Below are 25,872 nucleotides of genomic sequence, written 5' to 3' on the forward strand. Positions count from 1 at the left end.
GTCCAGAATATTTTTATTCTCCTGAACAAGATGCAGAATCTGATAGAACGAAAATCCCATGAATGTTTTATCTATTTGACTTGTTTTACTCAAAAATACCAAGTCAGCCATCTAAAATGTACTGTACTTCTATCAAGCCACCCTGAAGCCATTTAATGTCTCATTGAAAGCTCTTATTGATTTAAACTGAAAGCACTCTGGCTTTTATATTCATATTTTAACAAAATATCTACTCTTCTGTATATCTACCCTTCATTTTGTGATAGTACAATGCCAGGATGACTTTGACTACACTGCAAAGAACTATTCAAGTGTTATAACAAAATAACCCTGAATGAAAGTGTGATTTCTTCAGCTGTGACTTATGCTTAGAAAACTGGTAACTGATGCATGACTATTGCAAACCATGTCTTAAATATATAAAAAGTTCTATTTTGAACTTATATTGAATGATGTGGACAGGGCCCAAGCATAATTTTTTCAGGCCCAGTACAAACTTTTAACATGGGCTCCCTCCCGTAATGGGGGTTGCAGCCTAGGCCGGGCCCCCCAGGGCCTCCAGGCCCCAGTAAAGTATACCTTTTTTGCCCCCCATTTGGGGCCCTTGATGTGGAATCAGGTTTTGAGAGTTACCGGGGATTTTTAGAGGTGTCACTCTTAGTGATTTACATGAGTGTCACACGAATAAAGTCCTGCATGCAACTTTGAAACTTTAGTCCATGATGTTCAATATTTAATTCTGTTTGTCAGAGTAGTACAGGCCCTAAATCAGGTATTCCAAGGTCAGCAGTAGGAGAATAGTGCCATAGGCCGCAAATGCTGTCATCTTAAAGATAGAATTGCAGGACATGCACATATAGGTCTCTAGCATGCAATGCTTAATTTTGTAACTGGTCTGCTCAGATCAAGACAGATCACTACATGCTACAATCTTGACGCTGCAGGGTGCCCCTCCATATTAACACTTTGATCAGTTCCAGGTTATTGTATACCTATTTTGGACTCTTGGCAAGTTGTGCCCTTCTGTTGGAATAAACTGTGGATGTTCTTGTTCTAGACCACAGATTCCCTAACTGTGGGTTACAATCACTAGAGTGAGGAAGACAGGGAAGCATTGTGAAAGAACCTCAGGGGAAGTTGCTGTAGGAAGTCAGAGAAAATGTCAAAGATTACAAAAATAAGTGTATATTTTTAAACTGATAAACAATGGAGACACAATATGAGCTCTGCAATGTCATGTTCATTCAAGGCCACCATATTACTATTATCTGAGAAGTGCAACTAGCGGTGCAGCAGGCTGCTGGAGCACCTGCTAAAATATGAAAAAGAAAATATTTCAGTTGTACCTGCCTGGAGTGCAAAACAGCACCAATCCCATTAAAAAATGTTATTACGAGAACAATGAAGTGCAAATATCCATGCATGCAGATCATGACAGGATGTGACACTTAACTGGACTATCAGACTGGCTCTACTTTCTAAAGACTAAGGGCTTTGCTGCTCCTCACATGCCTGTATTGCATAAGTTCCTCAAGTCTTTGTTGAAGCTCATTTCTGATTGGAGACAGAACATTCTGTGGAATGAACAGTGGCAAATAGCTGCAATAACAGCTCAAAAAATAAAAAAGAATGTGTGTAAATACAATGAGAAATATGCTACATGTTTTTTCATCAAATGATTCTAAGCCATAATGTACAGTCTGCGAAGAGTACAATACCTTAAAAGAAGGTAACATTTAGGAATTAGACATCCATTAATAGGGATTTTTTCCCCAGAGAAAACTTGGCAGTTTGAAAAACTGAACATCTCTTTTTCAAAGTAGCAATGACAACATAAATGTCCTTTTCAGGTGATATCTCTATGAATCACATGACAGTGTAAAGCACATACCCTTGCAGAAAATTTTGTAATTCCCTGCACTGTAGACATGGTTTCAAAATTCATAGGGCCCAAAGCACCTACCAAATTGAAAACAATACTTTTGTCAAATAACACTATTTTTGTGTCCCATATTAGTGACATGGCTCAGGATGTCTGAGAGCAAGTCCTTTAAAAAATCAGCACTTAGCAATTCAACTTGTGTCTGGTGTGACACAGCTCCTAGGTTTTGTCAGATATGACTGATGATTCTGCTGAAGACGACTTGCTGTGCTGTAAAGCTATGACAGTATGCTCTAAAGGAGAATGGTAATTTGAGACATTTTAGGAAGCAGTCCAAAATTTCCACATTCAGTGGGAATGGTGTATTACAATCTATATGGATAATTATCAAGTCAGTGACATTTAATAATAGTAGTCTGGTCACATGAATCCAAAACACTGCACTTAATGACTCATGGCTTTACAATTTTGTATATCAGTCACAGTCTTCCTACTAAGATAATCTTTGAAAACATATACCAAAACCTTCATGAAACTGTTAAAGGTGCAAGCTTCATTAAAGGCCATCCAGTAAATTTGTGACTTTTTGCATTGTTCTGTGGTTGACATGAATTTCTTTCACCAGCAACTCCTCTTCCAAGCTGAAGTGGGGTGGCTCTCATGCAGCTAAGGAACTATTTGACTTTTCAAATTCAAATTAGAAGTGCAGGCTTCCCATGAATGATCAGCAATCTTCAGAAATTCATCTTGTGCAGAATGCTAGTCTGTTGAGCTGACATCTTAGGGCACCTAAGCAAGCTGAAATCTTCTCTGTGGTTGGAATAAAAATATTCTGCACATTAGGGTGGAAACATTCATCAGAAACTTAGAAATTGGCCTTCCTGGGCACAAAAAAGAAACTTGTAGTTGTTTCTTTGTTTCACCATTCACAAAGGGAATGGAGCAGCTGTTCAAGAACCATCCGCATCTTAGCAAACTTCAGATCCAGATGACCCCTAGGGGGGAAAAAGTGGATTACTAACTCCTTCATCCAAGGTACAACTGACATGGCAGCACTGACTGTGTCACTGCAAGGCAAAATGTCAGATCTTTCCTGTGACAAGACCCTGCAATGGACTTTCTCTAGGCAGGAACTCAGCAGATTTTGGTTGTTTCTCTGGATGTGTAGCACCTAGGTTTAGTTGTGGAAGCTCTGAAAGCTCAGTTTCCATGCCATTTCCACCATCTTGTTTTTGCAAGTCAGGTTTATTTTCAATTGTGTCAATAAAAATGAAGTATCATTGCCTCCCTTGACTGATAATGATTGAAGTCAATGTATTCCCCTAGTTTAACCTTGTGTGGAGCATCTTCTTAGAACACGATAGGCTCATCCATCATACTGAACAGTGTTTTAAAATTTGTGTACTTTCTGTATAATTAAAGTTCACTTTTCACATTCTAAAATTATTTTTTTTCTGTGGTATGGGGATACATAGTTTTACCTTCTGATGGTAAGGCTTAGTTGTGCTGGTAAAAGGAATCACAGAATATTTCTTAGCCTGACAGGAGATCATCAAAGTTTGGGAAATCCCATTAAGGATGTTGTTAGAATATTCCATGTTTGTTGTGCTCTATTTTTGTGTGTGATCATTTTATACAAATTATGAGTTGTTTTTTAGTAGCAAAAATTGGCTTTAGAATACAAACAACCAAATGTTTTTACTTCCTTTTAAACCATGCCGGGTAACTTGCTAGTAAGCCAGTTATCCCATAATCAAGTTACATATATTGTTCCTATTTGGAAAGTATTGTGCTTGCATAGAAGAAGTCTTTTATCCTTCAAAAACTTCTACAGGAATAACTAATAATTAGATTAGTTTTTGTGCTCTATAATTCTAAATTACCATTTAAAACAGCACAGTTGCATGGTTTCTTAACAAAACTTGAAACTTTCTGAGGTTTTCAGAAGTTCAAAGCCTTTCTATGAATGTTGGCCTAGGATCAAAACTCATCTCACTAATAGGGAATAATTAATAAAAAATATTAATAGGGATTCACAATTTGCACAGTACATTCTTGGGGTACTGGACGGTGGGGAGTGTCTCTCAACTCTAAAAGGAGACAAAGAAGAGACAACAGCAGGCACAGAGGAACATTTTCTAATTCTACTGACAGGGGAATAGGTGGCTCAACTCCTCAAAAGGTATTTCTAATAGATAAGAATAGCTGAGGCCTGTGTTTAGGAAAAGGAGAGGACAGAGGTGAGAATCCGGGTGAGTTCCTGTTGTGTATTTTTTAAACAAACCATAGAAACTAGTCAGAGTTGCAGGAATGTACAAATCTTTGGTTTGAATTTTCTGTGAAAGTTATCTCATAGTAAGATTTATTAAACTCCTATGAGCTGATTCTAGGTGTATTATCACAGCCCAATTATGAATATTGAGGGAAAAGCACAAGAAAACTGTACCAACTTCACCCTATTCTATCAGGCTCTAGCTATTGTATCATATCAGCATCTTGTAGTCATATCATCAATTATATTATTATGAACTGTAACAGTATGCATTTAAATGTAACCCATATTTGATGGTATAAATGCACTTTGTGAATTCACTGGCATTAATTAAGCCTACAATTTGGAGAGCACTGGGCACTGAGAAGCAGGTCAGTAAAAATATACTTATACAAATATACAGATTTTTTTTACTATGGAATGTTAATTTCTTGAGTGATAAAAGAGATAAAGATTATGATACAAACCAACAGGCTAACGGTGCAGCCAATCTTTTTACCATCCACTTCTCCCATTTTCATGCAGTCCCTAAAAATAAAATGTAACAAAAGTTAGAACATTTGCACTGGGTGACAATACAGTTTTCCCCTCTGAATTAGGAACACATTTTATAAAACAGAATTGAGTATTAATTAAAACAATTTAGCCTCAGGCCATTCTGCACTGCCCAGAAAGCAGATAAAGATGTGTGTGAACTCATGTCTCCTACTGCCTGCTTGGAGAGGCTGAATAGCCAACTCTAGATCAAAAGTTAAGATAAAGCTACATAGGGGCACTAATGACAGCACATGAAAAAAAAACCAGTGTCAGTATGGCAGCCTTGCATTAAAATGATGGAAATTACCCATACTCAGTTGCTAAGAAAATAAAAGATTTATGTGACTTTTAAACATTCATGTGTATATCAGTTAATTGCTTAATAGTGAGAGATATTCTTTTTAGAGCTGTCAGTGAATGCAGTGTCTTGAAATGTGCTGGACTGACAACCCTGGAGATTGAAGTTCTATTTATCCAGAGAAGAGGTGTAGCACTGGCATTCCTTTAGAAGTTAAGAGTTCAGTCTCCATGCCAACTAAATCCTTCAGCTCTTCTCTGAAACTGCAAAGAAGATTACAGCCGTGATAGATTTTGATGCGTGCACCTGTCCTTAGGGTCTGGAAAGACAATTTCAACCCATAGGGTCTGGAGGTTAAGACACTGGAGACTCAAGAGATTTGGGTTCAATTACTGGTTCTGTCACAGACTTCCTGTGTGATCTTGGGCAAGTTATCCTTTGTGCCTCAGTTCCCTATCTATAAAAATGAGGGTGATGATACTTCCTTTCTCCCTACTTTGTCTGTGCTGTCTATTCAGATTATAAACTCATCAACTAAGAACTGTCTCTTGTTATATTTATCTATATTGTATACCACAATGGGCCTAATCTTGGATGATATCTCTAGCCATTACTGAAATAATATTAATAACAATTTCACATTGTCTGTGAAACAGCTGTTAGATGATGACTTTTGGTTGCTACCAAACCAGAGGCAGATTTGAACCAGTAACTTAATGGTGAAAGTCTCCATGTTCCGGTTACCAAAACCCTGCAAGATAATTTTGTTGCCAGAACTTTGAACGCTTCCATAATCTCAATATAACTCATGTGACAATTGCTCACCTGTAATCCAGTAACCTTTCCATTAGTCGAGTTACAGTGGCGATTAATGAAACACCACTTTCTCTCCACGTTTCTCGCTCAATTTTCTTCAGTAGGCTGGAAAGAACAAACCCAAAGCAATTTGAACATTTATTTTTATCCGTCACTATGACAACCACTTTACTTTCAACAGTATCTTAAATGCCTTGGCAATGTCTGTAAAATTCATAGATTTAATTTTGGACTCTTCTTACAAGCAGCACAATTTGCAAACATATCTTACCTAGGATAGGGACCAAAGAGTGGAATTCTAATCCAGGAAGCATTGATAAAGCAAATGGATTTTTAGGTTAGCCATGTCGGAGTCAAAATGCATACAAATATAATCAGATTAATAAAATGTATAAACATTTTAAAACATCCCCCAGATTTAGAACATATTTTTCTGTTTTTTTACATTTCATTAAATGCTAACACTTCAGACAATAGAAAGAAACTGAAGTCTAGACCTGAGTGAATACCTGGTTTTTCAGTTTGGTACCCAAAACAAAAAACATGCAAAAAAAAGTGTATTTGTTTCTAGCTAAAACTGAATGCTTTTTAGGTTTTCTTGATAAAATGAAAACACAAAACTATTTAGTTTGGGTCCATTCAAAATGACATTTTCTAAACGAAATGTTAATTAAATATGAAATATTAAAATAGTTCATTTAGAAAACGTCAAAACAAACAACTTTTTCCTCTTGCTTTTTATTCAGCTGAAACTATTCGCTGAATTCAACCTGAATTTGCAAATAGTTTCAGTCTCCCCAAAACAGCATTTTCTGGCAAGTTTCCTATTTGACCAAAAATATTTGCTCTGCTCCATTGAAGACTGCCACTTAGAAAAGAACATCTGGCATCTCAAAATTCCTTTTCAATGAGACCTCCAATTTGTTAATATAGATTGTTGCTCACTCACTCTACAATAGTTCTGCACCCACACAATTTAATTGTAGTGTAATTGCTACAGGAAAAGCCTTTTACTGAGTAGTGTTTTTCGTTTTAATTTTCCTTTAACTTAACATTTGCCCACTTAGTACATACCATTTATGCACTTACAGTTTCATTCCTTTAGTTATTAAATCACCAAAGGATTTTGAGTGGTAAATGTACTATACCTAATTCTCCTCTCCCTCATACTAGGGTAAATTAGGATCCTACACTGAAATGAACAGATTTCCTGCTGTAAAAGTAGTCTTATATGGGAACTGGAAGCAATGCATATAATGAAGATGTCCTAACACTTACCTTTATAAGCCTTTGTTTTCAGTTGCTTATAACTTTGCCAAATGTTAACCATTTGGGCTCAAATTTTCCACATTTTCTGTCTTCCTGAAGCTAAGCTTTTTGAAAGTTTCAGCAAAAATTGTTCTGCCATTTCAGAGACTGAGATTTGGATAAAATAGGATGGCAAGGCTCTCCCCTTTCAAAAGTGATGGGGTAATGGCCTGCTGGCCACCCCATTCCAGTGCCCTTGCACTACAGCTATGGTCAAAATTGCCTGGGCCACTCAGCTCCCCACAGGGATCCTCCCCCACCCAGCGGGCAAGAAGCCAGGCCCAGCTTTCTTACCCAAGTGGCAGCTTCTCCAGGCCGCGACAGCAGCCAAGCCAGCCCTGCTCAGGGGCCAGGGTAAAGCCTGGAACCAAAAGTGCCTTTGGCTGGGGATAGGCTGAGCCCTCCTTGGCAGGAGCTGCTCTATCCTGGGCTCCAGCTGACACCAGTGGGCCTGATCTTGCAGGAAGCGGGGAAAGGGGAGAGAGAGCCTGACACCGCTGGGCCTGATCCTGCGCCATCTCATTTTTGCACCACCCTGTGGCTCTGCATCCAGGACAGTTGTCCCTCTCACCTTGCCCTAGTTACATCCCTAGAAAATTGCGGTACCCGGACTTTTGGTGTCCACTCAATATTTCTGATGAGAGAACCCTCAGGTCCCCTTAAAACCAGACTTTTTGCTTGAAAACTGGATACCTGGCAACCCTATGTCTCATTCATCTAGTCACACTGCTTTTCAGAATGAATGCACAGGCAACTTAATACTGGCATTTCCTAACTTTTGAATCTTTTAACACCAGTTTTTATATGTAATAAGCAAGAGGAGAATCAAGTCTACTGTCTTGCTAAAAGAAAATTACTGACCACATTTCTCTCTCTACATTGCTTTTCAACGTTACTTTAAATGAAAGTATTTCAAACTAAATTTAAAAACAATCCTGCTCGTAGTCAGACTTGTACACTACCACTTTGCCATGTTAAAGCCTTACTGATGAAAGAATTGATATTTCCTTAGATGAACTTGAGGATTAGTCACCCCATCTTCTATGCAGATTAACGAGCTCAGATGGGTTGTGGTAGGCCTCACTGATTGACTGGCCCACCTGACTGGCTGAGGGGAGCCAGCAGCAGACTTTTTAAGCTCAGCAGTAGCGGCAAGGTTGCTGGCTGCTCAACGTGTATGCCCACAGCCACAATCACTCCTGTGCCTGCCTTGATCCTAGCCTAGCTCCTGTCCTGAACATAAGAATCATAGAATCATAGAAGATTAGGGTTGGAAAGGACATCAGGAGGTCACCTAGTCCAACCCCCTGCTCAAAGCAGGGCCAACCCCAACTAAATCATACCAGCCAGGGCTTTGTCAAGCAGCACCTTAAAAACCTGTAAGAATGGAGATTCCACAACCTCCCTAGGTAACCCATTCCAGTGCTTTACCACCCTCCTAGTGAAAAAGATTTTCCTAATATCCAACCTAGACCTCCCCCTCTGCAACTTGAGACCATTGCTCCTAGTTCTGTCATCTATTACCACTGAGAACAGCCTAGCTCCATCCTCCCCGGAAGTGCCTTTCAAGTAGTTAAAGGCTGCTATCAAATCCCCCCCTTATTCTTCTCTTCTGCAGACTAAACAAACCTATTTCCCTCAGCCTCGCCTCATAAGTCATGTGCTCCAACCCCCTAATAATTTTTGTTGCCCTCCTCTGGACTCTCTTCAATTTGTCCAGATCCTTTCTGTAGTGAGGGGCTCAAAACTGGACACAGTACTCCGAACGTGGCCTCACCAATGCCAAATAGAGGGGAATAATCACTTTCCTCAATCTGTTGGCAATGCTCCTACTAATGCAGCCCAATATGCCATTAGCCTTCTTGGCAATAGGGGCACACTGTTGACTCATATCCAGCTTCTTGTCCACTGTAACCTCCAGGTCCTTTTCTGCAGAACTGCTGCCTAGCCAGTCAGTCCCCAGTCTGTAGCAGTGCATGGAATTCTTCCGTCCTAAGTACAGGACTCTGCACTTGTCCTTGCTGACATCAGATTTCTTTTGGCCCAATCCTCCAATTTGTCTAGGTCACTCTGTATCCAATCCTTATTCTCCAGTGTATCTACCACTCCCCTCAGCTTAGTGTCATCTGCGAACCTGGTGAGGGTGCAATCCACCCCATCCTCCAGATCATTAATGAAAATGTTGAACAAAACCAGCCCCAGCACCGACCCCTGGGGCACTCTGCTTGTTACCGGCTGCCCACTAGACATCGAGCCATTGATCACTACCCCTTGAGCCCTATGATCTAGCCAGCTTTCTAGTCCATTTTCTAGTCCTTTCTAGTCCATTCATCCAACCCACACTTCTTTAACTTGCTGATAAGAATATTGTGGGAGATTCCTTTTTTTGAAGATGGGCACTATATTTGACTTTTTTCAATCATCTGGGAGCTCCTGCAATCACCATGAGTTTTCAAAGATAATGGCCAATGCAGTCAACTCCCTCAGCACCCTTGGATGTACTGCATCTGGCCACATGGGCTTGTGCATGTCCAGCCTTTCTAAATAGTCCTGAACCTGTTCTTTCAGCACTGAGGGCTGCTCATCTCCTCCCCATTCTGTGCTTCTCTGTGCAGTAGTTTGGGAGCTGACCTTGTCTGTGAAGACAGAGGCAAAAAAGGCATTGAGTACTTCAGCTTTTTCCAAATCATCTGTCACTAGGTTGCTTCCCCCATTCTGAAAGACGCCCACACTTTCCCTGACCTTCTTCTTTTTGCTAACAAAGCTATGGAAACCGTTCTTGTGACCCTTCTCGTTCCTTGTTAGCTGCAACTCCACTTGTGCTTTGGCCTTCCTGATATCACTCCTGCATGCTTGAGGAGTAATTTTAAACTCCTCCTTGGTCATCTGACCAAGCTTCCACTTCTTGTAAGCTTCCTTTTTGTATTTAAGCTCACCAAAGACTTCTCTGTTAAGCCAAGCTGGTCACCTGCCATATTTGCTATTCTTTCTGCACATCGGGATGGTTTGTTCCTACACCCTCAATAAGGTTTCTTTAAAATACAGCCAGCTCTCCTGGACTCCTTTCCCCCTCATATTAGCCTTCCGGGGCATCCTACCCAACAACTTCCTGAGGGAGTCAAAGTCTGCTTTTCTGAAATCCACCATATGAAGAACACCCATACTGGGTCAGACCAATGGTCCACCTAGCCCTGTATCCTGTCCTCTGACAATGGCGAGTGCCAAATGCTTCAGAGGAAATGAACAGAACTGGACATTTATTGAGTGATCCATCCCCCTGTCATCCAGTCCCAGTTTCTTGCAGTCTGAGGCTGAGGGGTTGCATCTCTGCCCATCCTGGCTAATAGCCAGGGATGGACCTATCATACATGAACTTATCTAACTCTTTTTTTAACCTAGTTATACTTTTGGCCTTCACAACATCCTCTGGCAACGAGTTTCACAGGTTGACTGTGTGTTGTGTGAAGAAGTACTGATGTTTGTTTTATACCTGCTGCCTATCAATTTAATGGGGTGACCCATGGTTCTTGTGTTATGTGAAGGGGCATATAACATTTCCCTAGCCACTTTCTCCACATCATTCATGATTTTATATCTCCCCTTAGTCATCTCTTTTTCAAGCTGAACTGTCCCGGTCTTTTTAATCTCTCCTCATATGTAAGCCATTCCACACCCCTAATAATCTTTGTTGCCCTTCCCTGTACTTTTTTCAGTTCTAATATATCTGCTGCAATCCACTCCAGCCGCACTTTCCTGCTTGCTCCTGATTATAGTTCTGACCCACAGCTTGACTCCTGATTTCTGACTCTGGTTCTGACTCTAGCCACTAAGCCTGACAACCCATGCCCCAGTCAAGTCAATCCAGCTTCAAGTTTATGCTACTCAGCCTTCTCCCTTTACATTTATAGGCTGAGCATGTGAGGCCTTACGATTCAACAATTCTCTCTGTAACATAATAACTTTTGAATGCTGCAACCATTCAATTTCAGAATTTCAGAAATCAGTAGGCAAACCTTACTAATTTTGGTGAGATTCGGAAAACTGGAAGAGGGAACTGGGGACAGATGGCGCTCCTGACATATGCTTAGCAGACCCAGCAACTTCAACCACTCTGTGTATTGATACTCAAAGTATTGATGTATGGCAGACATTAACATCTTCCACTATAACAATACCCCCATCTCAGTTCTGCCGATCCTCCCAATATAGTTAAAAATGTTGACACCCTGAATGACTTTTCCCCAAGACAGAAAGAAAAGAAATAAGATTGGTGGGGTGTAGGAAAATGGGAGGCAGGGGGAAACAGAGCATATACAGAGAGCTTGTGACATGGGGAGAGAATTGGGGACTTGATACAGGGGGATAAATGGTAAAGAGAGGCACACAAAACCCCTGCCATGGGAGGGAGAAGGAATGGGGGGATACAGTGGGACAAGGGGGGAACGCAGAGTTCCTGGCATAGGGGGTGGGGACAAGGGGGCACACAAAACCTTTGGCACTGAAGGTGGGGGGAGAATAGAGAATCATGGTATGGGGAAGGAAGGAATGGGGCAGCAAACAGTGTCCTGGAACTGGGGAATGGGAGACACACAGAGCCCTGGCATGAAGGAGGGGATGGGAGAGCTGCAGGGAATCCTTGAAATAGAAGAGAATGGGAGGGTGCTACACAGGGAACTTGGGGGAAAATGGAGGAATGCAAGGAGTTCCTGGCGTATGCAACAAGATCACCCTACACAATTCACAAAGTGTGTGGCCCTCTAGTTTATTTAATATCACTGAAGCACATCAGTGGCGGTTTACAATGCATGCCATACAAAATTGAGTGGCTTGCCCAGTAAGTTCAGAAGGTTGCAGTCATTTTCTACATGTTAATTAGCATCAGAGGCTTTTGGAAATGAAGTGCTTGTGTAAAAAATAATACATTACTTCAAAACTAAAAGTAAGCTTCTGATGTGAGCATCTGTGAGCACAACACAAAGATTTTGTTCTAACTGTCAACCTCTTTGTAAAACCTGAATAAGCATTTCCACATTATTCAACTAGGACACTCAATTGTTTTTAATTTCAGATTAACAATTTAAAGGAAGACCAGGGGTTCTTTTTCTATCTGGATTACATTAGGCATAAAATACAGCAACTGTCCCTTGATCACAACAAAACATCCACTGCTCCCTCTTTAGTACCATCCACTAATGACACATTGGTGATTGTGAGACAGTTACCCTCTGGTCATTTCTGAATCTCCCTGGATGAAGCTTGTCAAAAGCAGCAATGTTTTCCCTTTGCATTTTATAGGATATTTCACTATAAATATCAACCCCCCAAGCATATAACATTTTAAAGATGTCCAATGACATCTGTAATTTGGCTATGAAAGCATGATGTGTCTTCAATGGAAAAGTGCTTATGGGCTTCTCCAAAAAATTAAGCTAACCTGGGAATGTGATGATATACAAGCTATTTTCTGATTCATATATATATGCGTGTGTGAGAGAGAGAGAAAACCAGGAAAAACACCCAAATATTATTTAAATTGTTATGCTGTGTCCAGACAATGCATGAGTATTATTTGTGTCCCCTTGACTCCATACAATAACTACTAAAAATTACCAGGAGCAATTTGAAGACTCATATTTGATTATGTAAAATGAGTGCAGTTCCATTTCCCAAAACAAAGCTATGACTGCTTGAAAACTGTGCTAGTGTTTTCCACTTCTTTGAACTAATGTGCCCATAATTTTATTATCACCTCAGTCTAATCATATGTGCATTATTTTTAAATCAAGCAGGCATGGTGTCAATAATAGTTGTTTAAATTAATGATGGAAGAAAATCACAGACTCCTCGACAATAAGAATCTGATCCCTTAAAATGATGACTACAAAGCTTTAACATTTTCAGGATTCCCTTTCTGCAAATCACCTGTTACAGTAGTGTTCTCCATTTTAGATCCATATGTGCATATGCCCCTCCAGTCATGACAAGTACTATGAGACTTCTTATCAATTAAATTACATATAATCATTCTTAAATAACTGGGTTTAGAAAAACCACTACCTTTTGAAATCTATCTCAAATCAACACTCAGCTTTTTCAAGAACTATATTTCAAATACCAATATATTTTCTGAGATCATTGTCTTTTCTATCAGTGAATAATAGGCTAATACAACTTGTACACTAAATACATACATACTACAATAAATGTAGGCTTTATAACTTTGTAAGAGATCTTCTGTTTTAATACTTTCAGAGGGGTAGCCGTGTTAGTCTGTATACAGCAAAAACAATGAGAGTTCTGTAGCACTTTAAAGAGTAACAAATTTGTTAGAACTCTCGTTATTTTTTGCTGTTTTAATACTGTTATCTTAAAATCACATTACTGTGGTACTAACATTTTTGAAAACTTTCTTCGCATTTATTATTTTTACTTGGTCTATCTTAATGTTTGAAGAATCATTACTACACAAATCATCTTTTACTATAGTCTTCAGCTATAATTTCACGTAATAAACTCCCCTTTCCTTCTCTATGCTATGAACAGAAGCATTTATTTTGGTATTATAAGTTTTTTTCCCTCAATGGGATTATAGAGTATTATCTTTTGGTATATGTACCAACACAAAGACATAAATGCAGCTGTTTTTAATTCTAGAGCAATAAAGCTAAAATATCACTTTTCCCTTCAACTTAAAAAAGGAAGAAACCTAAGAAAGAAAAATACTGTCTGTGTAATAGGACTAGGAAATACACATGTAAAATGGAAAGCAGTGGAGGAACAATATACCTTCTTCTAAAATGACTGACTACAAATAAGTCAGATAGGTCTCCCACATAGTTGGAGTTGAAATGGGAAAAAAATCAGTTAATGTTTTTATGTCTGTGATGGTTACCAATTTCAGCCAGTGGGGATAACACATGGACAGTCCTAGGAGTTCAATAATAAAGGAAGCATTTGTCCTCTTTCATCACTGGATTCTGACATTATGAATCAATTACATGCCAATTATTAAAACACATGCAATGTCTAAAAATCACTTGTAAATAGAATTATTTCATGAAAATAATCTGACCAGTCATTCTGTAATCAATCAAGAAATCAACAAGTGAACCATTATTTGGAGAACAGTAAATTTTGGTCAGTTATGACCAAAGTGATTTAATATACAGCTATTTATTAAGCCCACGCTTTATAAATGTTATGTGCAAAATTCATGTTCTGACTGCATCCCACCCACCTACTAAGCATCTTTGGCTTTTCTGATTTTACTATTAGTATGAGTGATAATAGAGAACAGTTTATGCTATAACATAGGCACACCTCATCATCAAACATATATTTCTTCATTTAGGCAATTATTTATTTCACAGGTTTCAAAAAAGACAAAGCATTCTGAGATCACAGCTCTTTCTGCAGTTTTCGTCCATAATGACATTAATCCATCAAACTGAACACAATGAGTGAATTAAAGACAAATTTATTACTCACATGCTGTTGAAGAGCTCTCGGTATGTTTCGTCACCTTTGCCCTCTGACATTAAGCTATCCAATTTGTCAATCAGTTTTGCCTCCACCTGGAATATATGCACATAAAAGGCTTCTTTGTGCTTAAATTAGGTTTAAGCAACTGAAAAAAATGGATTTTTCTGTAAGAGGTTTTGCTAAATAGATTCCCTAATATTATCATTAAATGTAAATTTCAAGATAGGTCACTTCATCTTCTCTCATCCCTGAGGAATTTTTTGGACTAATTTAAATGGAGCAATGTGACTTTAAAACTACAGGCTGAGTAGCATTTGCTGCTGCTAAGGCAGTTATCTATTTATAGAGTCAAACAAAAAAGCATGTAGCCCAACGAGACTGCCTGAATTCTAGCTGCAGGGCTGCATGAAAAAGTCATTATTTGGACCTTAATATAAAACCAACCCTCTCTGCTCCCCCATCCCACTCTTTAAATCCTGGGATTAAGGGTTTGGGGCTCACAGTTAGTCCTGCTGCTATTGAAAAGCTACTCTGACTCCAATGTAATATATAGAGCAGATACACTGAGTCATCTGTCAAGAAGAGTTGAAGCATAGAGGTTTTATAGCCGAAAATCATTGCATAAAATACGTGTAACTGTATTGATTATTGAGAAAATGTAAGCAAAGTTGATTTTTTTATTAATATATCAAAAGAGATTTGCCCCTCCAGCAACAGAGATACTTAGTGACTGAAAAACTAGAGGAGGAACTAGCCTATTATTGAAGTGCTCTATTAAAGCATGAATCATAATTACAGTGTACCTTTAAGCCAATCATTAATACAGAGAGAATCTGAAAGTCAGTGCTTTGCTTATGCAGAATCTGTTTTTCTATTAATCCTCGTCAAGATTTTTACAATTATTTTAACAATGTGTTTAAATATTGTGAGGGGGAAAAGCCCACTTACTTACATCATATGCTTCTCCATTCTCATAGTTTGTTTTGTGTTTCCAAGTATTCCAACTGCTCCTACTGCTCCCACTCCAATCCTTATCATTTCCTGTAACTAATTCAAATACTTCTGCATTGCTTCATTGGAAACAGCAAGAAGGAGAGCACAGTGAAGTGATTTGAGGCAGCCTGAAAGAACTGAGTGGGAGCCGAAAGAACAGATGGCATATTTAGCAGTTCCTTACTTGATGCCCAAGCTAGTTCTTGAGAGGCAAGAATAGTTGAATTCTTGCAGTACTTGGTTTCTCATAAAAATCAGTCTTTTGATGGCTGAGCAGACAGATATCAGACACTATGTCAATAAACCATCATGATATTATTCTTGAGTTTCTTCTTATTCCCCCCCCAGTTTAATCCTTATTCCTAAAGGAATAGAAAAATAAAACAACCTCACTGAAGTCAGCAGGAGTTTTGCCATTGACTTCAATGGGGTTAGAATACCCCATCTCAATCTTAAATTAGCAACACCAAAGTTTTGAACAAAGAAACACATGGAGAGCTTAGAGGGCCTAAAGGGGTTTCAAGAACCATTAGCCTAGAATTCTACCATCTTCCCTCCAAGGTCATCATTTTTCCATCCTGCTCCATCACAGATTCTGCTAACAAGTTAATAGTTTGGTGCCAAGGCTGCCTAAGAAAAATTTGAATTTCAATCTTCTCTGCTAAACAGCTTCACATACAGTACCTGTTTGAAGTTGCCACTGCGCCTTTGTTCCCAATCCATCATGTCATGGAAAATGGGAATCATTACATTCCGCAGGTCTGGCTGAGGTATCAATGTCACTTCTAGAAAGGGGCCAATAAGAGCTGGGATGAAGTGAAGTTTATGTTCCCCTAAAATTAAAAAGAAGCTAAATGTGAATTGGGTTCACTCTTGGGTGAGTTACCAAATGATCCAAATTACAGAATACTGTACGAAGAATTACAAAATGGAATTCTAAAGGTTTAATTTGGCTGGCTGATAGCACGCCTGGCTTGGGCTATTTCTCAAACAAACATCAGGAAAAGGAAGAGCAAAAGCCAGAAAAGAGCAGAATAGAGGGTCAGCCTAATGCATCACATTTTACAATGGAGTTCTGAGCTCATGAATGATGTTGGGTTGTTTACTCCCTGTGCTGCTTTTTTTTGGAAGAGGAAGAGGGAGAAGTAAAGGGTTCCATGGGCATTACTTTATTTAAGACCACTTTAAGAACCAAGACGTTTAGAGCATCGTTTGCAAAAAGCCTTTTCCCTTTTGCTGGTACAAATTGCTCATGCATTTTTGTGTCTCCAAGTATGGTTTACTACTTGACAGCATGTGCACATTAGGGGGAGGTACAAGTATTCAGATTTGCAGCGACCCTTCATTTTGTGGGCACACAAATGGGAGTTGTAATGTTGCCTGCAAAAAATGGATGATGGGACTCAGTTCTTCTCACAACGTTTCCCTTGAGAATAAAAGCGGACACCGCTTCCATTAACTAACCATGTTCTATGTGGATGTTGTAGAGGGTCTCCGATAATAGGTAAATTTATACAGCCCATGGTATATGTTGCACAAGGAAGTGAAGTTAAGTTAGGAGATTTACCCATAGCTCTGAATTATTTAGCTTCTGTCTCTTGAAGAAAGATCTTTTGGATTATTTTATTGTCTGTCTTGACAGTTCTGGTCTATCACAATTGCCAGCCGTACAAAGAGGTTGAGAAGGGAGAAGGAGCAAACAAGACTAGTGGGGAAGGAAAAGACAGCAAACTTTGTATAGGGTGTGATTTTCAAAAGTACTTATATAATTTAGGAGCACGAGCCCCAATGAAAGTTGAAATTGCTTGTTATATATATATATCTTCATTCATTTCAATGGGACTTGTGCTCCTAGGTCACTTAGCTACTTTTGAATATCTCACCCATAGTTAATTATCAAGCTGAAGAGCAAAACCCCTTTAGAATATGATGCTTTATCAAACGTCTATGGACAATTGAAGTAATCACTTTATATGCTGCAAGAACCTGGTTGACCATTGTGCTGCTCCAGTTTACACCAGTGTAACTTCATTGACTTTCGCTGGTTACCCAGACAGGAAATCAAGCCTCTAATGTTCAAAACCCTATAATAAACTTACAGAAATATTTATTAAATCGCTGTTTGGTTGCATCAGGTTTGTTAATTAATTGGATTAGAAAATTAACATTAATTACTCTTGCTTTTATATTAACTGTAAGGTTCATAAATATCTTGGCTGTAGGAACTTTGTAAACTTTTAAACAACTAAATCCATTTCTCCAGATCTTAGAAAACTCAAGCCCTGCATCCAGAATAAATCCACTTGTTCAAGCATAATCAAATCAAACAAGCATCTACAGTAGGTGTGTTCTTCAGCAGAGCAGTCCTCCAGTCTATGGTACAGCAGGGTTCCTCACACCCTCTTCCTCAATGGATACTGTTTGTGAGTTACCTTGTTGTTGGGCATTGTTTGGGCATTTCTTGTTCTCTTGAGACACAAAGAGATTCTCACAAAGAGAAAGATGCCCTTTACTACCAAGTTGTGTAGTTCCCTTATTGAGAGGGTGATCTGATGAAGAATGCACCAGTTCCAGAGACACACAGTTTCTATTCAGAAAACGAAAGATCTTGCTTCTCTCTGTTTGTTGATATAATAAACTAATATCGTGTTGTCTGACATGACCTGACTATGCAAGGTCTGAATAAATAGTAGGAATTGTTTGCAGGTTTTATGTACTGCACACAGTTCCAGAAAATTTGCAAGTGGATTCTTGGTGGGTCCAGGTACCCGGTCCTATGTGTTTGTCAAGGTGGGCTTCCCAATCTAGCAAGGAGGTATCTGTAATCAATCTTTTTGTGGGTGGGGGACAGACAAATAGTAGTTCCAGGATGGCCTTTTTATTTGGCAGAGCAATCTCTGGGTCCTGGAATTGCCTATAATCATCAGGTGGTGATGGTGAGGCAGGTGTGACCACTTTATCTGGTGAAGACAATAATAAACTTACAGGGGTTGGTAGCTCAGTCTGCTGAGATTGCTTCTCTTCCTTAGAGCATTCCTGAGTGAACTGAAGTTCTTCCCCATATGAGGATGCCTATCTTGACTCCATTCTGATCTGTAGTCAGAATGTCTTATATATGGATCCCAGGGACCCCAATATGAAGTATCACAGGTGAGTAGGGTGATCCTCTTGGAGAGGAGTACCATCAGTCCCTGGTTGGTCAGTCTCTTTGGAGGAGTGGGAAGGTGCCCATGATATTTTGAAGCCTCTGTCATGGCTTACTTCTTATCTTGACAAGGGCTGTAAAGTTCTCCAGCTGATCCCACATTCATCAGAGTAGAATGAACCTCTCTGGATAGGACTGGATCCGATGGCATCAGCAATTCTGGGTCTGCAGAGATGGTAAGGTCCTCCAGGATAATATATCTACCCCTGATGGAGGAGAATTAATTGTGTTTCTGTCCTTTGATGGTACCAGCTGTGCTGGCTTATGTATGTTGGCTTTCAATACCAACAACTCCTTTTCTCTGCGAGTTGGTACCATCGGTATAGGAGGTATTCACCCACTTCTTTCCCAAGCTGATGCTGGGGATTGTCCTGCTCCTTTAGCAGTTTCAGGGCACTTTTGGTTTTTGGTGTTGTGGAATGGGTATCGTCAGGAATCAGGGCCTGCAGTGGAGCCAGTCTGGAACCAGGGCATGCAGCAGTTCTCATCTCTAAGCAACCTAATGAGCACAGATGGCCTGTAGTAGGCTGCCTAATTGGCTACACTGCCTGATTGATTGGAAGAATCAGTAGACTGGCTCTTAAGCCCAGCAGCAGTTCAACAGCTGCTCAAAGCATTCACCAACTGCAGAGGTAGCCCCTCCACCTGGTTGTTCTCAGCGTGGTTCCTGTCTTGAGCCCAGCCCTGCCTTACTCCAAGTAACCTGGTTCTGGATCCTGGCCCCTGAGTTCAGCTTTGATCCCTGGGTCTGATTCCTGACTTCTGACTCTGACCCTTGACTCTGGCATCTAGCCTTTGACTCTGGTTCCAATTCCTGGCTACTGACGCCTGTGCTAACCACTCGGCTCGATCACCTACATCCTGGTCACTGACAGGTATGCTCCTGATGAGCACCTGATGCATCTGTACTGTGGCAAGGAATCTCACCCAATTTAAAGGGGGCCAGAAAAGAGGTCAGCTTGGATGAGGACTGAGAGGGAGATTTCTCACTTTCCACGTAAGAGAGTTTGCTCGGGTCTGCCCTGTTTTTTAGAGTCTGATCTGCTATCAGCAGTCCTGAAATCAGAAACCATTGTGCTCAAAGGGGCAAGTCTCAGTGCCTGTGCCCGTTGTATTTGGGGAAAGAAGGGGGTCTGACAGGCAGGGGTTGGACTGAGGTCTCTTTGAACAATCCATGATGAATCTTCTGAGCCTGAATTCATGGGATTGATGGGTTTGTTGAGGAAAGGACTGGCAGATGTTGCACTTTGAGGGGATATGAGCTTCCTTGAGGCAGAAGCAAGTGTTGTGATCATCGAGGAAGGCCCAGTGGCTATACAGATCTTGAATCTGAATTTTTTAAGTGTTTTTATTTCTAAATAAGAAAAATACAGTACAAATGACAAACAATAAATGCAGGTCATGGGAGCTCAATCCTCAAGTGAACCTTAGCTGAACTCAGTGCACCTCAAGGTAGGATGGGTATAGGTAGCATTATGCCACTTTTCCAACCTCTGCAATCCCATATAGACCCCAACTAATTTCCATGTGAGATAAGTCCACAGTCTGAGGATCAGATGCAGTACTGAACATAGTGACTTGACATCTTCCGAGACCTGCCATGCTCCTTAACCTTAACCTGGTGAAATAGAGATAGTTTTATACCTGCCCATCTGGAGAAATTCTAGTCTGAGCTGGTGTAAAATTCCCCCATTTGGAGAAAGCCTAGGTGGACTCTCTATGGAAATGTTAAGGTCACCTCATACTGCCACATTATCGCAAGGTGACCTTACAGGGGGCTAAGTCCCCTGCCCCATATTTAAACTCTTAAGAGAGCTAAGGTATACTGTATTCAACATAGCTAGTTAGAGACACAAGTCCATAGTATTTAATTGGTCACGTTATTATACAAAAGTAATTTTAAGTAAAGAGGATAAGGAGAATTGATATCTAAATCAAATGCTACTTGATAGTAAAAGTTGTAGATGTGTAAATGAAAAATATGACTACAAATGTTGACAACATATGAATAATTAAACATTTGTAAAAAAACTAACTATAAAATATAACTGAAATGTCCTAACTTATTTCTGTTTTTGAGTATTATTCTCTCTAGTGCTGCCTGATCAGAAATTCCAGTCTGCTGGGATTATATAAATTGGTGTGGAAGAAGGTTAAAAGAACTTAAATAACAGTATCTTAGCAACCACTGATACTATTTAAATAAGTGATTTAATGAAGAAAAGTTTCCCAAAATAAAGATTTTTGAGTCTGTGTATAATAAATTTAAGAATCAAGTTGACAGCCTCTGTGTCCAGTCCTTATAATCTGTTATGGTTGTGTCCAAACGTGATCTTAGTTTAAATTAAATCTCTTTATAGCTTGGAATATCATACAATTTTTTATAAAAATAAGCATTTAAATGCAGAAAATATATATTGGGGCCTAGATATTCGTAAAATATTTCTAGTCATCAAATTCTTGACCAAGCAGTGAAAATAATGTAGTTGCAATCGCATTTTCTCATGCTGGTTACTTGCAAGAAAGACAACCATAACCTTCATGGACTGAGGGAAACCACTTCCTGTTTTTCCACTCTCATCCATGAATGCTTGGTAGAGAGACTCTAAGGAGGAGAACAAGTCTGACAAATAGCATCATTTAACAGTGGCAAACTGACTCCAGATTTATCCAGAATTTTCAGCTTTAATCCATTTCTCCATTACTGCAATACGGAAGTTTTAATACTAATTTCTAGCTTTCTTAAAGAAGCCTTATCTTTTCGCTTCTAGGACACCATTTCATATGCAACTCAACTTGGTAAAGACCAAACTTGTAACTGGCTGACAGTCCAAGTCCAGTTCCTAGTAAATATATCTATCTCATAAAACCACCATATCTATCTAGATGAGGTATTTAGATGGCCCTCATTAGCACAATAATGGTAATAGTATCTGAGTGACTTACAGTTATTAACATATTTATCCTCAACACCCCTATAAGGTAATGAATTACAATTATCCCCATGTTACAGATGGGTACAGAGGTACAGAGAAACTAAGAAACTTCTCCAGAATCAACAGAAAAATCTGTATCAGAGCAGGTAATTGAACCCAGGTTGCCTGAATCACAGATTAGTTCCCTAATCACTGGACCATCCTTCACCTATAAATATTTGACACTAATTGGCACTTTGCAAAGATAATGTGAAAATAAAGACTGAACCTCTCTTTCTCCTAGAAGTGGGCTCAATTAGATCAAAATTAAGGGACATTGGAAAGATGGTAGGGGAAAACTTATGGTATTGCTTCCCATATTGTGCCTACTGTATGGATAGAGGCCTTCAATCTCCAGAGCTGTCAACCCAACAGCATTCACAAGTACTAAGCTTACAGTTTTTTAAATTAACTATTTCTATTCCTAATGGAATAACTAAGAAATTAGATGCATTTTTATTTTGCCATACTTGCTATGTGTCTAGCTGAAATGTCTAGCTTTCTACTCTTGAGCATCCAAGTTACACTTCAAAGAACTATCAGCACAGAAGTTGCTGCCTGAGACCTCAAAAATTATTGGCTCATTGAACAGATTCAGAATTGCCTTGTAACCTAGGAAATGGGATCCCCATCACCATTTTAGGCAATGTAGGATGCTGCAACCAACAGGATTGATGCAGAAGTGAAGCAGAAACAAAGGAATCTGTAAATGTACCATCAAGATTCATAAAACGTAAAAATGCTGTTGGGTGCAGTTTTTTTTTTTAGACTCCTAATACCTAGAGACCAAAAAAATTTAGATTATCAAATAATCCCCTCAGACTCCAATACTGCAAACACGTAGCCATACTCTGGACTTGAGTACGTTGAGCAATCCTATTGATTTAAAGGGGACAACTCACAGTACTTCAACATATGCATAAATGTTTGCAGGAACATTTGAATCCTAAAATAAGGCCATAGTCCTCCAATTAAGGACATTTTAGGTATTAAAATAATACTACACCAGATCTTAACCAATAGACAGAGATACTCTAGCTATCAATGGGTATCGTTGACTTATAAGTCATTGGAAGATGATGGTTTTGAGAAAGGAACAACATTAATTAATAAACAAGAGTACGCAAAGTACTGGAATGGCCAGATCAGGAATACACACTTACTTACAGGTAAGAATTTTTGTATGTACAAATTTAACTCTCTTGTCAAAAAACAACATCTATCGTTTTGATTTTTCTTATCTTGTAGTATCTTGGAAAACAACAGTTTCTCATAGAGGGAAGAGGACATCACAATGAAAAACCTTTATTATATTTTTTATTGAAACCAAATTAATATTTTGTCTTGATTTGAGCATTATATTCATTCTCAGTTTGCTCAACAAATAAACAATATTGGACCTAGTGGCCAACACCTTTATCAAAAGCATTAGGTGAGTTTCCACCAAGAGGACTGGTGTATGTAAACAAAAATCTATCTTCATCAAAGGATCTGAGAACACTTTGCAAATCGAAACAATTAATTCAACTTCTTAACATTTTTGAAATCCAGAAAAGAATTAGAACTGTTTTCCAGGAGGATAAACCAAGGAATAAGATCAACTGGTGGAAGATCAGTAATATAATGCAAGAGCCTTAATTAAAATGCATTAAAATTTTTGTTCAACTTTTTTATGCTACTTTGTTTCACTGTTAATCTTTATTGAAGGGATTTTTGTAAATTCCTTACCTAAATTTTGCCACATGCTGAAGATTTCACATCCCATTGTGACCCGCATGTCACCATATCTGTGATATATTAAAAAACATTTTTAAGCAGAACATTATTTAGAAAATAATTTTACAAGTTCACACTATAACTTATGCTCCTGTGTAGCAAGATGAACTCTGAGATTTCTAGCAATTTGTACAAACTCTTTCCCATGCATTAATGATTTTCCCCAAATTCTGGGAGGGTGTAATGCACAGAAAAGGGCAAAAGGAAGTTTGTTAATGTCCAAGACTTATCTAATCAAGTGGCTTGTTTAATAAAGACACATTAATTTACTACATATTGTTAGTATGAGCTCCCTAAACATTACAAATGGTAACAATGATACAACAAAGTAGTGATATCAATCTATTGCCTTAATATGCCTAAAAAGTTTTCCCCAGAAACAGTCCTTTCCCCAGATAACTGATCACAGGGATAAAACAAAGTTATGTTCTTTTCAGGATGCCCAAAACTATAAGCCACTGTGTTACCTCTCTGCCTCAGCAAGAATGAACTTTGCTGGAAATTAACTGACTGTCAGCTCCCTACCACAGTCTGTCTACTTCATTAGCAAACTCCTTGAGTGTCTGCCAGCCTAAAACTTGACTAATAACACTCAACTCAGTACCTGAGGGATTTCTCTCTAGTGTCCAGTCCCACTCACTGTGACATTCACAGATATTATCAAGTTCACTGCTTCCAAACAAACAGTGTACACACCAATCTGTTAGTGTTCAAGACTCACATTTTACTTTACTACATAGTACTGAGATAGTTTTATAATAAAACAAGAATAAGTTTATTAATAAAGAACAGAGATATAAGTGATACTAAGCAAGAGAAAAAGACAGGTATGGTTACAAACAAAAACAAAATAAAACATGCTTTCTACTGTCTAAGGTGTAACAGATGACAATCCTGGTCTCAGACGAATTTTTCATCTATAGTCAGTTTCCATAAACTTCAACCCACATGGTTGAAGGAACCACCTTCCACAGATTCCAAGAGCTCTGACCTCTTTTGTCCCTTATGTGATGGATAACTAAGCTCCTTTTATATTACCCCAAGTGCAATGTCTAGGCTTCCAGAGCCAGAAAGACTTCCCGGGATGCAGACTCCCTTTGCAGCTCATTAGCTTAATGGGTTTGTTTATCTTATATGTAATTGTACTTTCATTGTCCTCAGCTTGTATTCAAGCCAGTCAGACAGGGGAATCCACATCCCTTTGTCTAGGCAGGCTTGATTTATGCACTGCTTCCCAAACACATTTAAGACTATATTTCCAGCACACATATATAACTCTTTATACCACAACTCATATATACATCTCACAAATGATTGTCAGAATCTGTCTTCCACCAGCTTACATATGATACCTCAGAAGATACCTATCAAAACAGTGTGTTGGGGGTAGTGAGTGCATCAGGCCTGATATGAGCTACATTGTAATGGGCCTCTGCCAGTGTGCACTGAGGGGCTCTTTGGGCCAACAATTTTATTCTCGGGGGATTGTGAAGTAACATATGACCTGATCCAAAGCCCATTAAAGTGAGTGGAAAGACTCATCTTCTTCAGTGGGTTTTGGATCAGGTCTATATGCTGCATATAACCTGGTTTTAAAAAACATAAGTGTTTGATCTGCTGTAGTTTTATGGAACCTGACTGGTACTTACTTTTCCAAAACCTTTTTCTTCTTGGAAGGTGTGAACATCTCTAGTTGCAGACATAACTGGTTTATAAAAATGACAGCGAGGTAAAAGTAGGAATCCCAGATCTGCAATAAACACAAGGCATTTAGTTATTTTCCATTTCTCAGCACTAACATTTTATGTCCATTCCAGATGCAAATTGTGATTGTACCTCATCTTACTCCTCGTTAGTAGAGCTGGTTAGAATATTTTTGATGAAATGTTTTCACATCCAAATATGCTGTTTTGTTGATGCTGAAAAGCAGAGACATACTAATTTTGATGACATTTTTGGCGGGAAGGTTTCTGGGGTCCAGGGTGGACTCTCCAGTCGCAGAGACAAAGACAAGGAGAACTGAATTGAAAAACTGATCGTTTTGATCTGAAAACTGACACAATTCTGTTTGGTGAAAATTTTTGAAAGAATTTGTTTTGCCCTAGTGGAATGAAAACAAATTTAGAAAAAGTTGTTCTCTGAGCAGCTCTACTCATTACTTGTACATCTTGCAAGCATCGGTCACTACAGTGTCTCAGCAAGTCAGAGATGAAGCAAAGCAAGGTGATATAGCTCATGAGTATACTGCCCCATAAACTGACTTCTGTGCACATGCTCTGGGAGCATCAGCGGTTGAAACTTCTGTTAAGTAAAGATTTCTCAGTAAAA

General features: G+C 39.1%; 1 protein-coding gene across 1 annotated transcript in view; it reads right to left on the minus strand.

The window, feature by feature from the left end:
- The window catches only part of DOCK4 (dedicator of cytokinesis 4), a 373,592-nt gene that overhangs the window by 49,201 nt on the left and 298,519 nt on the right, over positions 1–25,872 (minus strand). The window contains exons 29-35 of the mRNA XM_067564219.1: positions 25,194–25,294; positions 23,497–23,555; positions 16,273–16,421; positions 14,602–14,687; positions 6,077–6,103; positions 5,815–5,910; positions 4,622–4,682 (exon numbers count right to left, since the gene is read on the minus strand). Of these exons, the coding sequence (XP_067420320.1) occupies positions 4,622–4,682; positions 5,815–5,910; positions 6,077–6,103; positions 14,602–14,687; positions 16,273–16,421; positions 23,497–23,555; positions 25,194–25,294 (579 nt within the window). The remainder of the gene's footprint in view (positions 1–4,621; positions 4,683–5,814; positions 5,911–6,076; positions 6,104–14,601; positions 14,688–16,272; positions 16,422–23,496; positions 23,556–25,193; positions 25,295–25,872) is intronic.

Source organism: Emydura macquarii, unplaced genomic scaffold (assembly GCF_026122565.2).
Source record: "Emydura macquarii macquarii isolate MOO-44397 ecotype Brisbane River unplaced genomic scaffold, CSIRO-AGI_Emac_v2 contig_2636, whole genome shotgun sequence".
Classification (NCBI taxonomy): Eukaryota; Metazoa; Chordata; order Testudines; family Chelidae; genus Emydura; species Emydura macquarii.